Below are 16,429 nucleotides of genomic sequence, written 5' to 3'. Positions count from 1 at the left end.
CTGAATTCAGAGCTTGTGAAATTATATATTTGATCCAAGTTGGCTAAACTTAAAATATAAATATTAGCTGACTTCTAACTAGCACATGGGCTTGTGCTTGAGAGATGATTTATGAGATTGGTGTTAATTGACTATAATAACTGCTACATTGTTAGTGAATGTGCATTATGCATGGTTCTGGTTAAATGTAATAAAAAGTACATTTTATAGACACACCTGAAAGCCAGATCAGTGATCATAAGAAAAACAGTAGGTACAACTATTTTGATAAAGTAATTAAACTATTAGTGCGTCTTTCACAACAATTTTTGTTGTGAAATTGTTAGACATTACTTGTTAGATATTACTGCACTGTCGGAGCTAAAAACACAAGCATTTCGCTACACCTGCAATAACAATCTGCTAAAACGTGTATGTGACCAATACAATTTGATTTGATTTATAGTTGTGGAAGGCATATATTCAGTCTAGGTATAATTTCACAAGCTCTGAATTCATTAGCTTATTTTTGACTGTTTTAAATGCAATGTATTTGACCTTTAATTGTACAACAAAGCTTATTTAGAGAAATTATGTTTTTAAATGTAGATAGTTTTATTTTTTTAAGATTACGTTTCAGGCCATATCGCCCAGCCATACTGTAACCGTTTTAAAATCACCATTGGTCTCATGGTGAAATCTCTGAACAGTTTCCTTCCTCTCCAGCAACTGAGTTAGGAAGGACTCTAGTATCTTTGTAGTGACTGGTTGTATTGATATGCCATCCAAAGTGTAATTAATAACTTCACCATGCTCAAAGAGATATTCGATCTGCTTTATTTTTACCCATCTACCAAATCGGTGGTGCCCTTCCTTGCAAGGCATTGGAAAACCTCCCTGGTCTTTGTGGTTGAATCTGTGTTGTGAAATACACTGCTCGACTGAGGGACCTTACAGATAATTGTAAGTGTGGGGTACAGAGATGAGATAGTCATTAAAATATCTTGTTAAAAACTGTTATTGCACACAGAGTAAGTCCATGCAACTTGTTTACAATTTTTACTCCTGAACATATCATGAACAAAAACATAAATGCAACATGTAAAGTGTTGGTCCCATGTTTCATGAGCTGAAATAAAAGATCCCAGAACATTTCAATATGCACAAATAGCTTATTTCTCTCAAATTTTGTGCACAAATTTGTTTACATCCCCGTTAGTGAGCATTTCTCCTTTGTCAAGCTAATCCATCCACCTGACAGGTGTGGCATATAAAAAAAGATGATTAAACAGCATGATCATTACACAGGTGCACCCTGTGCTGGGGGATAATAAAAGTCCACTCTAAAATGTACAGTCTTGTCAAACACAATGCCACAGATGTCTCAGGTTTTGAGGGAGATTGCAATTGGCATGCTGACTGCAGGAATGTCCACCAGGGCTGTTGGCAGATAATTCTGTTAATTTCTCTACCATAAGCCACCTCCAACGTTGTTTTAGAGAATTTGGCAGTACGTCCAACCGGCCTCACAACCGCAAACCACGTGTAACCACACCATCCCAGGACCTCCACATCAGGCTTATTCACCTACGGGATGGTCTGAGACAAGCCACCTGGACAGCTGATGAAACTGTAGGTTTGCACAACCAAAGAATTTCTACACAAACTGTCAGAAACCGTCTCAGGGAAGCTCATGTGCTTGTCGTCCTCACCAGGGTCTTGACCTGACTGCAGTTTGATGTAGTAACCAACTTCAGTGGGCAAAAGCTCACCTTCGATGGCCACTGGCACACTGAAAAAGTGTGCTCTTCATGGAAGAATCCAGGTTTCAACTGTACCGGGCAGATGGCAGACAGAGAGTGCCCCATGGTGCCGGTGGGGTTATGGTATGGGCAAGCATAAGCTACGGACAATGAACATAATTGCATTTTATAGATGGCAATTTGAATGTACCGAGATGCTGTGACGAGATCCTGCGGCCCACTGTCATGCTATTCATCCACCGTCCCATGTCACAAGGATCTGGAAGCTGAATTCCTGGAAGCTGAAAATGTCCCATGGCCTGCATACTCACCAGACATGTCATCCATTGAGCATTCTTGGGATACTCTGGATCGACAGCGTGTTCCAGTTCCCGCCAATATCCAGCAACTTCACACAGCCATTCCACAGGCCACAATCAACAGCCAGATCAATTATATGCACTGCATGAGGCAAATGGTGGTTACACCAGATACGGACTGGTTTTCTGATCAACACTCCTACTTATTCTTTTTTTTAGGTATCTGTGACCAACGTATGCATATCTGTATTCCCAGTCATGTGAAACCCATAGATTTGGGCCTAACTTATTTATTTCAATTGATTGATATGAACTGAAATGGTTGCGTTTATATTTTTGTTCAGTGTATTTAGGCTTGCCATAACAAATGGGTGGAATACTTACTCAAAACATATTAGCTTTTCATTCTTTATTAATTAGTAAACATTTCTTAAAACATAATTCCACTTTGACATTATGGGTTATTTTGGGTAGGCCAGTGACAAAATCTAAACGTAATCAATTTAAAATTCAGGCAACACAACAACATGTGGAAAAAATGAAGGCTTGTGAATACTTTCTGAAGGCACTGTATTATCTGTAGACCACGATTTATAGACTCAAAAAGCTCATCATTGCCTTGCTATTAGAGGGCTCCAAGTCGGGAATTGATAAACGTCTGCTCTAAATGACTGAAATGTGAATGTAATGGTACCTTCTCTAGTGTTGCGAGGTCCATTGGGTGGTATATGTACTCAGCATAGTCAGGGTGCTGCTCCAGAGCCACAGGCTTCCAGAAGGGCTCAGTCTGCCCACAGAAGAAATATGTATTAGTTCAACTCTCATAAACAACAGAAGCGATAGAACCATCTCTAGCCCACAGTGGGCACCTAGAGGGCATGAGAGAGACTTTCACTAACTTACCCCCGGCTGTTTCATCTTCTGGAGGGCAAACTTCAGCAGGTAGGACAGCTGGTCTATCGTTAGCATAGTCATGGCCTTGCTCTGTGTCTCTATGCACTCTGCTACTGTGATTTTCTAGAAAAAATGACGAAGTCAGGACAATGTACCATTGACAAATAGTAGCTGGGTAAACACAACCACTCACAGTAGGTCGCTGGGCTGGCTATTAACTATGCATCTACAGTATGTCATAATCTATAGGAGACTGTGGTACTAGTCCTCATAGGAGGCAACATCCATCTAGAGAGGGACGATAAAGATCCTGCCCACTTTATGTTAGCCCCATCTAAACAGGCCTGGGGTCCATTCCATTTAAATTCAATAATTAGGAAGTAACACATGTAGTACCATTATTATAGGATAATATGTTTATTTAATTATTTTACTAGAATGCAGAGTCGAATTGGAATTGACCCCAAGCATGCCTCCAACCCCATCACCTGACACCCCAAAGAGCAAGCGGACATTAAGCTAGTGATTAAGCGAGAATGTGCCCGGAACACTCCCATACCGCTTTCACACGTATATACACCTACACACCCACACGCACGGCACACACGTGAGTGAGTACCTCACACTCTGGACAGAACCAGTCACCCTCGGGCTCTGCTGGCAGTTTGAGGCACTTGGCGTGGTACACCCTCGGGCAGAGCTCACAGCAGAGCACCTGGCCCTCGCGGTGGCACAGCCAGCAGTAGAAGTCATTCCTGCTGTCCTGCGGGACAACATCAACAGGGTCTGTGGTGAGTGATGACTGCTTCACATAGTAAAAGGGACCATGTCTTAGTTCTGACTGAAATGCAGGCAAGAGAAACAGGGGGCGGGTTTCAAAACACACGCAGAAAACAAAACACAAAAGGTGCAGTGCAACAGAAACACACAGATAATCACAAAGTGGCAAGTAAGGCAGGGTAATAAGCAACATGTAAGGCAAAATAAGGCAGGCACCAAACACAAGACTGTTAAATTGGTCTAGTCAATATCAATGTAGGCCTATACGATAGTAATGTCATTGTTCTTGATCTAAACCGGAAGTTTGTGTTATTGTCATATTTTTAAGTTGTCAGACTTACAATGTGCAATTTCATTGATGACTTTCCCTGGTGGACCAATAACCAGTTTTGTGTTGGGTATCATGCTTGACACCACATCAACCCACATCAGCCAATCAGTGAACAAGACACAATACTAGTCAGCACATATCTACAGTGGGGCAAAAAAGTATTTAGTCAGCCACCAATTGTGCAAGTTCTCCCACTTAAAAAGATGAGAGAGGCCTGTAATTTTCATCATTGGTACACTTCAACTATGACAGACAAAATTAGAAAAAAAATCCAGAAAATCACATTGTAGGATTTTTAATGAATTTATTAGCAAATTATGGTGGAAAATAAGTATTTGGTCAATAACAAAAGTTTATCTTAATACTTTGTTGGCAATGACAGAGGTCAAACGTTTTCTGTAAGTCTTCACAAGGTTTTCACACACTGTTGCTGGTATTTTGGCCCATTCCTCCATGCAGATCTTCTTTAGAGCAATGATGTTTTGGGGCTGTTGCTGGGCAACACAGACTTTCAACTCCCTCCAAAGATTTTCTATGGGGTTGAGATCTGGAGACTGGCTAGGCCACTCCAGGACCTTGAAATGCTTCTTACGAAGTCACTCCTTCGTTGCCCGGGCGGTGTGTTTGGGATCATTGTCATGCTGAAAGACCCAGCCACGTTTAATTTTCAATGCCCTTGCTGATGGAAGGAGGTTTTCACTCAAAATCTCACGATACATGGCCCCATTCATTCTTTCCTTTACACGGATCAGTCGTCCTGGTCCCTTTGCAGAAAAACAGCCCCAAAGCATGATGTTTCCACCCCCATGCTTCACAGTAGGTATGGTGTTCTTTGGATGCAACTCAGCATTCTTTGTCCTCCAAACACGACAAGTTGAGTTTTTACCAAAAAGTTGTATTTTGGTTTCATCTGACCATATGATATGCTCCCAATCTTCTTCTGGATCATCCAAATGCTCTCTAGCAAACTTCAGACGGGCCTGGACATGTACTGGTTGAAGCAAGGGGACACGTCTGGCACTGCAGGATTTGAGTCCCTGGCGGCGTAGTGTGTTACTGATGGTAGGCTTTGTTACTTTGGTCTCAGCTCTCTGCAGGTCATTCACTAGGTCCCCCCGTGTGGTTCTGGGATTTTTGCTCACCGCTCTTGTGATCATTTTGACCCCACGGGGTGAGATCTTGCGTGGAGCCCCAGATCGAGGGAGATAATCAGTGGTCTCGTATGTCTTCCATTTCATAATAATTGCTCCCACAGTTGATTTCTTCAAACCAAACTGCTTACCTATTGCAGATTCAGCATTCCCAGCCTGGTACAGGTCTACAATTTTGTTTCTGGTGTCCTTTGACAGCTCTTTGGTCTTGGCCATAGTGGAGTTTAGAGTGTGACTGTTTGAGGTTGTGGACAGGTGACTTTTATACTGATAACAAGTTCAAACAGGTGCCATTAATACAGGTAATGAGTGGAGGACAGAGGAGCCTCATAAAGAAGAAGTTACAGGTCTGTGAGAGCCAGAAATCTTGCTTGTTTGTAGGTGACCAAATACTTATTTTCCACCATAATTTGCAAATAAATTCATAAAAAATCCTACAATGTGATTTTCTGGATTTTTTTTCCTCATTTTGACTGTCATAGTTGAAGTGTACCTATGATGAAAATTACAGGCCTCTCATCTTTTTAAGTGGGAGAACTTGCACAATTGCTGGCTAACTAAATACCTTTTTGCCCCACTGTATGTGACTGTTCAGAATGTGTGTATGACATGTTCATTGTCAGTGGAACTGAATTCAAAGGTTTTGGCTTGGGGTTGAATCATGTCATACATGTAAAACAAAGCATTCACAACACAAACAAACATATTTGGCAGGCATATCTACTCTTTCCAAAAAAGGCAGTTTAGAAAAGTAATTTTAAAGTATTCTACTCTATAAACAGTTATCATGATTAATCAGCAGACTGATAAATCATCTTAATAGTCAATCATCAATACATGGTAGACATTTTTGGGATATGAACAAATGCATCCGACCACAGAACATGAAGCAGTGTCTTTCATTTAAACCTGGAAGCACAATCAGTCATGCACAGGTGCACAATCAGTCATGCACAGGTGCACAATCAGTCATGCACAGGTGCACACACACACAGTCACAAACTACACCTCCACCCCACCTGGTCTTTGTTGTTGCTGTGGACGGCTCCAGGTTTCTTCTTCTTCTTCAAGGGGCTTGGAGGGGTGTCTGAGGGGTAGTGGCCGTTGGAGGAGTGGGTTGGGCTGGACACCTTCCTCTTCTGAGTTGCCAGCACCCGCTCTGCTGACCCGGGGTCAGACACTAGTGTCAGGAGCAGAGGGGACACCAGGTAACCATACATACAACACAGAGAGTAGCAGCTTATAGGAATCTTAGAAGGACAGAGACTAGATCCCTGGCATGAAAGGCTAGAGCGACAGAGGCACTCCCAGTCCCAGGCCACTCTACACAATGACACTCAGATGGGGGGGTATTTGAAGGTCAAAGGCAGAGTAAATCCTCAAGCATTCTTTTTGTTAGCAGAACCCCTTCATTGAGAGACTTAATATGGTGGTTGCCCAGGAATACTGAATCCAACCAGATAAGGGATTTTGGTCACCAAACCCTACTGCTAGGTTTCCCAATCTGGCAACAAATTTCATATGTTAAGTCAGTGTGGTCGGGCCCTGTGATAGTGATCACGTGTGAAGGATGCCTCCTAAATGGTGACATAGGCTAACATCCACAGCACGTGATGGTGAGGCTGAACCCGTGCAACAACCTCAGAGGTAGTGGTGATACGATTTTAACTGAATGGCACAATGGTTGCTCTGTGTAGCTCTATGAGATCCACATCAAACAACAAGTATGTTTAACGGTAAGATAAACACTAGAAGAAGAATACTAGAATATGCGGTCTTCTCAAAATACAACATTGGTCTTAGCATGCAGGGCCTTGTTCTTACCTTTGGATCGCAGTGCCACATCCATCCCCTCTACCACATCCGACTCCGTCTGTACCTCGTCCTCAGCCAGACTGCACAGCACAGAATGAAAGGAGGAGAGAGAGTCAGTCACAAACAGTGTTCACAAAACAAATCATGTCACACAGTAAACAAGTGGAACACCACCTAGGGCAGGGTCCCAGGGGACAAAGTCACCAGAGTTTCAGCAGGTTTCCATTGTGGTTACCTCATCAGCTTTATTGAGAAACATCAATAGGTTACTATTGTTACCAAATCTAAGGCGCAACCGGTGGCACAGAATTGACTTAAATCTCAGATCCATGGCCTTTAAGATCATTCATGATCACGAATTGTAAGTCACTCTCGATAAGAGTCTCCTAAATGACAACCACATTTTTTTTCAGAGTAATCATGTCTTCCTATGCATGTCTATAATCATTGGTAATCACAGTCAGATAAACTTTAGACGTTGGGAGTTTGTGTTCCATGGGGTGCCACCGGAGAGAATCTCCATGGCAACAGGACCTCTTTATTCAGCTTGCACAAGAGTTGCAATAAAACGCAACACTTGTGCTTCAGCACAACAAATAAGGCCATCCAACCGAGTAGGCTGTGTGCTCCTGTCCTCCAGGACACAATGGAGAGACAAGGGCTTCAGTCCTGATGAGGGCCATGCATTGACGAGTTTGTTTGCGTCCCCATTTGCCCACCTACCTACACTAAAGAAGATCTTTCTGTACAATGCAAGCTCATTCAAAAGAGCAACGCCTTAAACACATTTTGGGGTTTTCAATGATTACAAAAACACTTCCACAAATGCGTAGGCTACATCACAAAAGGGTTTTCACCTTCAAAATGGACGGTGACTCACAGAAGATTGCCTCAGACAGTCATGGATGAGAGTGTAAAAAGGTGATTTTTGGTAGCCACCCAAACCCCAGCTCTCACAACTGGCTATTCCTATACTGAACAAAAATAAACGCCACAATTTCAACGATTTTACTCAGTTACAGTTGATATAAGGAACTCAGTCAATTTAATACATTCTTTAGGCCCTAATCTATGGATTTGAAGACTGGTCAGGGGCGCTTTGCGTGGGACTGGGAGGGCATAGGCCCACTCACTTGGGAGCCAGGCCCACCAACTGGGGAGCCAAGCCCAGCCAATCAGAATGAGTTTTTCCCCACAAAAGGGCTTTATGACATACAGAAATACTCAGTTTCATCAGCTGTCCGGGTGGCTGGTCTCAGACGATCCCGCAGGTAAAGAAGCCGGATGTGGATGTCCTGGGCTGGCGTGGTTACACGTGGTCTGTGATTGTGAAGTCGGTTGGACGTACTGCCAAATTCTCAAAAATGACAGAGACGGCTTATGGTATAGAAAATAACATTAAATTCTCTGGCAACAGTTCTGGTGGACATTCCTGCAGTCAGCATGCCAATTGCACGCTCCCTCAAAACTTGAGACATCTGTGGCATTGTGTTGTGTGACAAAACTGCATATTTTAGAGTGGCCTTTTAAAGTTCTGGGATCTTTTATTTCAGCTCATGAAACATTGAACCAACACTTTACATGTTGAGTTTATATTTTTGTTCAGTATAGAAACCCACTACACCAGATCACTTCAGTAAGCTCTACGGAGTCCACCTTGGTCTGACTAGCTAGCTACAGGTTTTTACCTGTTACATAGGTCTGTTAACTAGCCTGTTCTTAACAGCCAAAATAAGATTTCCACAGCAAATCATATCAATAACAAACAATATTGTGCGAAAATGTAAACTATAGCCTCTTCCATTTACAGAAACGGACAAATCAAAGCCTGGAGCTTTTTGTGTATTTGGTTTTGCTCTCCTCTAATTCCCTCTCAGGAAGAAAAATGAGGAGAAGAAAGGGGAGGGGGTCCTTGGTGATGAATGGGGTTCTTTGAGAGTTCAGCCCCTCCTTTGTCAGGGCCACTGAGGGCCTCGTTCCAAGGATGTAGTCGTATTCATTGTCCGAAAATAATCCTCAGGATCCAACACAGGTCCCACTCTGAACCAGACCCAATACCCTGGTGGCTCCTGATAGGAGAACGTCTAGGTACAGGTAGCCTAACAGGCTAATATTCAGCACTAGATCTAGAATAATTTTTGTTTTCAAGAAGTGGACAAGTGGGAATGTTATAGATGTTCTCAGAGGAACATTTGAGACAAAGATTTGGATAAGATTAGAGTTGATATATTCTTCAGAATCCACATCCATAATGGTCATTGATCTGGAAGACAAAAAGGACAGAGTAGAAAAAGGAGATGCACAATGCTCCAGAGCCAGAGCTGAGGGCAGCCACTGATGCATCCAAGCATGACTACCACTGTGAGAGGCCATTAACTAAATCTACTAAGCCAATAAAGCCACCCTCATTAACACGCACTGTAAACCTTGACGTCCTGCTCATTAAACCAAGTCCATGACACTGAGCATTCATAAACCTATGGTAATGCTTAACAACCCTGTCACCACATTCACATGAGAAGTCTCAATCAATAAATCACTAGCCATAATCGCCATTATCAAAAAGACTGAGGCATAAAATCACCGATAATGCAATCTGAAAAACGAGAGAAGATCAAGAAGATACAAATGGAAGAAAACTCTAAAAGTATCCAGCATATGAGTCTCGTCTTGTTTAGACATGCTGCCCTTCAGGGCCTTCCTGTTCCAGGCACAGAATGAAAAAATGAACGAGGCCAACATGAAAGAGAGCAAATGTTAGCCAACTCTCTGTGCTACGTGTCCTACCAGCGAGAGCACTGTGAGAGGACAGAGCACTTTAATCATGCAACCCAGCAGTAAGCCAAGGTTCACACTCGTTATTCACTCAAAAATAGGCCCACCGAGCAGCCAGAGTGACACAAGAACCACCTGATCCTGTAGCGTCTAGCTAAGCAGATTGTTTAGTCATCCTATGTTCTTCCAGAGGGCATTTCAGACCAGGAGAAGAATTCCTGAAACCTGGCAGAATCACAGGAGAACAGATAGCAAAAAAATCTTCAGTATCTATGAATATTCCAGAAGACCAAAATTCAGGATAACATTAGCAAACACCACAAAAGATTAATGGCTGATAGAAGAAGAAGAAGAAAAGACACACACATTGAATCTGTGCCTTGAGATTCCACTGGCTCCTCAGAGACAGGCAAGCAGAGGCAGAGCAGGGTTCTCGTCACAGAAAATGGAGGCCACAGCCGACTCCTCTCCCTCCTCTCCCCCATGCCGACCGAGGCTCCAGTCACAGGCACACACGAGGAACAGGAGATCCGTGGAGATTACAGCTCAACATCCAAACACCAAAACACAGTTAAGCCAAACCACCGTCACTGCCGAGTACAACAGGAGGGAGACTGACGAGACAGGCGAGAGAGAGAGAAGAAATCCAGCTAATTGGAAATCAGTTATCCAATGTAACCCCCATATTCAGTTTCACTTTTACTGTGCCCACTGCTGTCGAATAATAATTAGGCATAATAATATGAAAGAAACTGAGAGAAAGATAAATTGTTTGACTATAAGAATAAAGACATCTGGCAAACTTAGGACCTATCCCTGGGGAGAATACACTGTTTCTCCGTCTCATGCAACACAGTTGTGTCTAGTACAGAGAGAGGGTCTGGGTCTGGGGGAGGGTCTGCTTTGTGTTGGTGTCCTTGAATCCACTGAGGATCAGTATTGTTGATGGAGAAACAACCTGGCGCCCTTGCCACCCTGCAGCCCCTGACCTCCAGAGAGAAGACTGACTCTGAGGGATATAACGCACAAACAACACCGTCAAGATTAAATTTACCATTCACTCAAGACCATATGAAACCACTAGTTTTAGGCACAGTCTTGCAGAAATAGGTTCTATGCTTTTGCCAGCATTTCATACTATAATCACTGCAAAAAGATTAGATTCATTATACACGATTAATTTTTGTACATTTTTTAAAACCAAAAAACATGTTCTTCATCAGAGATGATTCACACTTAGTAGCATACCTTGTCTTATACCACAGAATATGTAAGAAAAATCCTTCAGCCTGATTTTTACACTGGTCTGGAGGAGATGAAACAAAGATGGCTGTAGAATTTTCCAGAAGGCCCCTGCTCGCTCTGTGCTGCCGCTCTCACTGCGATTGTCAATCTTTAACCTCAACTGCTGCTGTAATTGGCTGGAGGGTCTGCAGGGCGGGACCGGATTGGTCAGCTGTGGTATGCCACACGACTCGCTGTGCGCAGGCTTCTTTCTTCCTTAAAACACATTTTCTGCTGCAATGCAGAGATTCCCTATGCATTAAAACGGTGTAATTTCACCTCGGTTTAAAAGGTTGTCAGTCTGTTTTGATTGCGACCGAGCGAATGGGTAGAGGTTTTAGAAGAGGGTTTTTGAGTTGTTCTTTGTGGTTAGGAGGCAGTAAATCACAAGCAGACCATATAAAAGCCTGGTGTCCAATTTACGAGCAATGCTGCCTCAGCTAACCCCAGAGGACTGCCTAAAGATAACCTGTCACCAGATTACTAACATTAGGCCTACCACTAACATAACGCTAATGGAGCGTGAATTTATACACATCTCCAAGCTCACCTAATGATTGTTCAAAATTGTCCATTTCTTTTTTTTTCCCAGGGGTGTTGGATCACTTTTGGCTTTGTCCATGAGTGTACTGAAATGTTTTACCTTTTTTTATTATTTAACTTGGCAAGTCAGTTAAGAGCAATTCTTATTTACAATGATGGCCTACCCTGGCCAACGCTGGGCCAATTGTGCGCCGCCCTATGGAACTCCCAATCAGGGCCGGATGTGATACAGCCTGGATTCAAACCAGGGACTGTAGTGACGCCTCTTGCACTGAGATGCAGTGCCTTAGACTGCTGCGCCACCCATCCCCCATCCTTTCATGAACCACAGTAAAAGAGGAAGCTAACGTAATGGTGGTTGATGTGCCATTCACATACTGTAATTAGAACATGCTTTGTATAGAGCCAAACCAAGGTGGTTGATAGTGAGGATGTAGAAATTCTAATATAGATTTGACACCAAAGTTAGCTCATAATTGCAAATGGAAATACATTCATTTTTCTAGTATTGTAGGCATATCAAAGTAAAATGTGGATTTTAAGATCTGCCATGCCATGGTAACTAATTACATAATTAGAACCTATGAATGACTTTCTGATTCATGCAAACATTTAATTTTAGGCACTATTGGGAAACAGGTAGGGAAGGGGCTAGTTATTCATTGTGATTCATTATTTGAATTAAGAACCATAAAGTAATGTCCTATTAAACACCAGTGGAAACAGTACTATAAATTGCTACCAAAAAGGATTCTTGTGAATTGAGAGCCAGATATGCAGTTTCTATAACCTACTTACAATAGGGGATATGATTATCTTAACACAAGTATTTCAGAAACGTCAAACCAGGCATTTAAATGAAGCAGCAGATCAATGGTGTTTTTGTCTCTACAGCTATAAATAGGTGAGAGGCCCGAGCGGTGCAAGGGGGGGGGGGGGGGGGGGGGGGGGGAGAACACAAGCACACAAATGCAGACAAGTATGAGTTGAGCTGAAGTCAAACAAACCATAACACAAAGAAGATACACACAATCAACAATCACTAAAAATATAGTGTTTCTCTGGGTGGCAGTTTGATTTGTAATGACATGAGTGGAGCATTACCCAGAGGGACAATCAGTTTCTAACACAAAATGGCCACTGTTTGAGGCACAGAGCAGAAGAAGCAGCTTTACAAGGATGAGTGCTAGCTACAGAGTCAAAGTAGCACTGGCCTGTAAACTGGAGGACTTTGGCCGTAAATTGAGACCCCATATTCCATGAGCTTCAAAACAACTAGACTACACAGGGCTACTAATGTGTGGAGGAAGAATGAAATGTACCAATTTCCCTCAAACCCTCCATTTTTGGTTTCGGAACACTGAATGAACTCTGAGGACTCAGTTCTGATGAGGGTGAGACTGGAAATTAATTTAGAGTCAATTGGTGAAGAATTATTTCATATTTTCGTATTACATTTTTTTTATTTAACTAGACAAGTCAGTTAAGAATAAATTCTTATTTACAATGACGACCTACCCCGGCCAAACCCTAACGACGCTGGGCCAATTGTGCGCCATCCAATCACGGCCAGTTGTGATATAGCCTGGAATAAAACCAGGGTCTGTAGTGACGCCTCTAGCACTGAGATGCAGTGCCTTAGATCACTGCGCCACTCGGGAAAATCTGCAGATATTAATTATGAAAGTATTAATTTTGTCCCCCAACACACTACTTACTGTAAGAAACCAGTGTTGAGTTAGCTATCAGCGTCTGGAGACCCCCCGCCCCGGTCAGTCTAACAGGCACATGTGTTTCCCCCACGACCATTCTCCCTGGCCTGGCATGACACACTAAATCACAACAACAAAAGATACATAACACCCTCCCCAATCCCGCCACCCCACTAGTCCTCCTCAGCCACCCATCCCCCAGCCTTGTGTGCCATGACACACAAGGCTGGCACAGCAGAGGGGAGATAGATAAGAGATTGCCCATTTGTAGCTTACTCTCTTTTGCATTATAAAAAAGACAAGGAAACCAAGAATTTGCCATGGTCCACTCTGCAGTCCACTGCATGGCAGCCTGGATGTCTGGGGAACACATGTGAGCCTGCCTGCCTGCCTGCCACACACAAACACACACACACACAGAGATAGACAGAGAGCGCAGAGGGGAGAGTCCTAACCCAACCCCCACCTAAGCTCTCTGTGGTACAGGGGCCTTGCAAGGACTCCCCTGCCCCCAAAGCCCCCCCCACCCCACTCCTTTGGGAAAGCAATCTGTGATTTTCAGGTATTCACATCCAGATTTGCACAGCAACATTCACACAACAGAGGAGGAGGAGGAAGGAATGTTGTAATTAGAGTTGAGATAAATAGACAGGGCTTACCTCTGTGGATGCATGGCTGCCTGACACACTGTTATGGCAACACTTATAAAACATGGAGGACACTCTCAGCCTGGGAAGGCTCTGTTCTTCAGGCAAGGCGATCAGGCCTGTCTGATGGTAGCCAGGCCCTGACTGGCCCCTTTGTCACAGGCGGGATGTAAGACCGCATCCGATTGGCCGAAGGGTTTCCTGAGTAATTATCTTTGTTCAGCGCTGAGTGCAGGAGAGACATGGAGATAAAAAAAGAGAGAGAGCTAGGCCCAAATCACAAAATAATACACACACAACAATGTAATACTGTTTCCTAAGGTTGCATCTGGTGCAAGTTATGTTATTTTCACAGATTATATAGTAGAAATGGCAGCATCTACTAAATGAAAAACAGACAGCTGCTCTGTTGTAACCTCCATTTTTGTAGAGAAGGCCTTTGTCTAAACCCCTCCCTTCTTCTCAGCCGTCTTCAGAGGAGAGAGGGCACATAGGCTCATTCTTCACCAAAACTACAACCAAGGCCTGGAGAAATTGCACACAATTTAAAATGTAGACCAGGGAATGTTTCCCTATAATATAAGTGGAATTAAAAGAAAAACTGAATGGTAAATCCAGATCATTAAAAAAAAATAGGATTAACATAAAAGGAAACAAGTTACAATTATTCTGAAATAAATATGAATAAATTCAAAAGAAAGGCTATTTATGGGCTTGTTCCAAAATAGAAATAGCTATTATGTATACTACAACAAGATGGGACTCATTTTATCTGCTAAGAGTTACATTACAACATTTTACAAAAATAATAATTTTATAATTAATAAATTACCAGGCCAAACAGCATTACTTGAAAGTGCAGTTTCTCTAAAAGAGAAACATACAATTAAAAAATAAATTAAAAAAAAAAAGCCAATACTTTGCAAAAAAATATTTGAAAAATAAATACATACAATAGGTTACATAATGTTATATACCAGGGGTCAGCAACAGGCTCATTAGTGATTTTTTTGGGGCTCCCCAGAGTAGTTTGGGGGTTGTTTTTGGTTTTAAAAAAATACTAAAATCACCAGTCCCCCAAAAAAGGTAATTTAGGAAATCTGTTCCCAAGTATTCCAATTTATTTTTAAAAATTAGGCGTGATTGTGTCTCAATGTAATCAAGGCATGAAATGATTGTTATTTTCAAATACAATCTATTTTTTGGCTGACTTGTGGTCAGTTTGAAGTGTACAAATTACTATAATTATGTTCCGGCCCCAGACCATCCACTCCGACAAAATTCGGCTATCGGCTGAATCTAGTTTACGGCCCGTTATAAACACTACCCGTAATCGCACATTTTGGGGTACAGTGTTGTTTGTTGTAGGGTTGTTTAACATTCTATTCTGTGGATGGTTAATGTTCTGGAGTATTTATAAGGCCTAATCCATAACATATAGGCTAATTTCTGGTCTTACAATTGAGGTTGGAAGTAGCACTTATTACATTAAAGAAAAGTTAGGAAAAGGGGAGACATTTTGTAATGCCAGACAATGCAGACCAGAACAAATTACAGTATGTGCATGTACGTGTGTTCCAAGGAACCTACCGCTTGCATCATGTGCTCCGTGAAAATCATCAATAATTCACTGTACCTGGGTAACAGCACCTGTCTGTTATTGTTAACTCTCAGACAGGCCAGTTTGTCAATTGGAGTATGTTTTAAATAGCTCACCAGGCCACACTCCCAACACAGTGGTTACAAGCAATGGTAACTAAGGCTCGCACACATTGAATGTGGATCTAACATTCTTCTGTTTCGTCTGTCAACATTTTTCACACAATTCCAAATGTAAAATCGGTGCGCACTCGGTTCTCAAATTTCATTCAGAGGTGCTAAATATTCTCGGCCAGCAAACGCTATTGGTGTGTCTGAGCCCTAACTCTCTGTGCTTGTAACTTCTACTACTCTTCACTGTGCCTTCACCATCTGCAAATAGCAAAGCCATTAGGCTATATCATTATAGCCTTTCCGACAGGTAGCCTAGTGGTTAGAGCGTTGGGTCAGTAACCGAAAGGATGGAATCCTCGAGCTGACAAGGTAAAAATCTGTCGTTCTGCCCCTGAACAAGTCAGTTACTGTTCCCCGGGCACCGATGACCTGGATGTCAATTAAGGCAGCCCCCCACACCTCTCTGATTCAGAGGAGTTGGGTTAAATGTGGAAGACACATTTCAGTTGAAGGCATTCAGTTGTACATCTGACTAGGTATCCCCTTTCCCTTTTGAAAGGATATGTTGTTGTGAGCACAGGACATGTGTGCTTGGTGGAGAATTGGGGCCGAAAGAACACAGAAGTCATTGGTTTCATAAAACAATCCAAGCACGTGCAATGCTGTCCTCTAGTGAATAAAATGAGAATAACGTCAGACAGATTCAGACGCCCCTGGCCCTCACAGGTTCACCATTTCCACCG

The 16,429-nt window shown here is 42.6% G+C and overlaps 1 protein-coding gene across 15 annotated transcripts in view; it reads right to left on the bottom strand.

The window, feature by feature from the left end:
- The window catches only part of LOC110492382 (protein kinase C-binding protein 1), a 32,984-nt gene that overhangs the window by 15,463 nt on the left and 1,092 nt on the right, over positions 1-16,429 (bottom strand). For 2 of the 15 annotated variants that reach the window (XM_036947360.1, XM_036947361.1), the window contains exons 2-7: positions 13,986-14,498; positions 7,022-7,092; positions 6,217-6,377; positions 3,555-3,776; positions 2,945-3,058; positions 2,736-2,828 (exon numbers count right to left, since the gene is read on the bottom strand). In XM_036947360.1, coding sequence (XP_036803255.1) covers positions 2,736-2,828; positions 2,945-3,058; positions 3,555-3,776; positions 6,217-6,377; positions 7,022-7,092; positions 13,986-13,999 — 675 coding nt within the window. In that variant the 5' untranslated portion in view covers positions 14,000-14,498. Of the gene's footprint in view, positions 1-2,735; positions 2,829-2,944; positions 3,059-3,523; positions 3,777-6,216; positions 6,378-7,021; positions 7,093-10,153; positions 10,657-11,035; positions 11,221-13,985; positions 14,499-16,429 lie in introns of those variants that run through there. The other 13 variants (XM_036947362.1, XM_036947363.1, XM_021566647.2 and 10 more) reach the window with 12 other exon arrangements.

Source organism: Oncorhynchus mykiss, chromosome 16 (assembly GCF_013265735.2).
Source record: "Oncorhynchus mykiss isolate Arlee chromosome 16, USDA_OmykA_1.1, whole genome shotgun sequence".
Classification (NCBI taxonomy): domain Eukaryota; kingdom Metazoa; phylum Chordata; class Actinopteri; order Salmoniformes; family Salmonidae; genus Oncorhynchus; species Oncorhynchus mykiss.
This window is presented reverse-complemented; position numbering and strand designations above follow the sequence as displayed.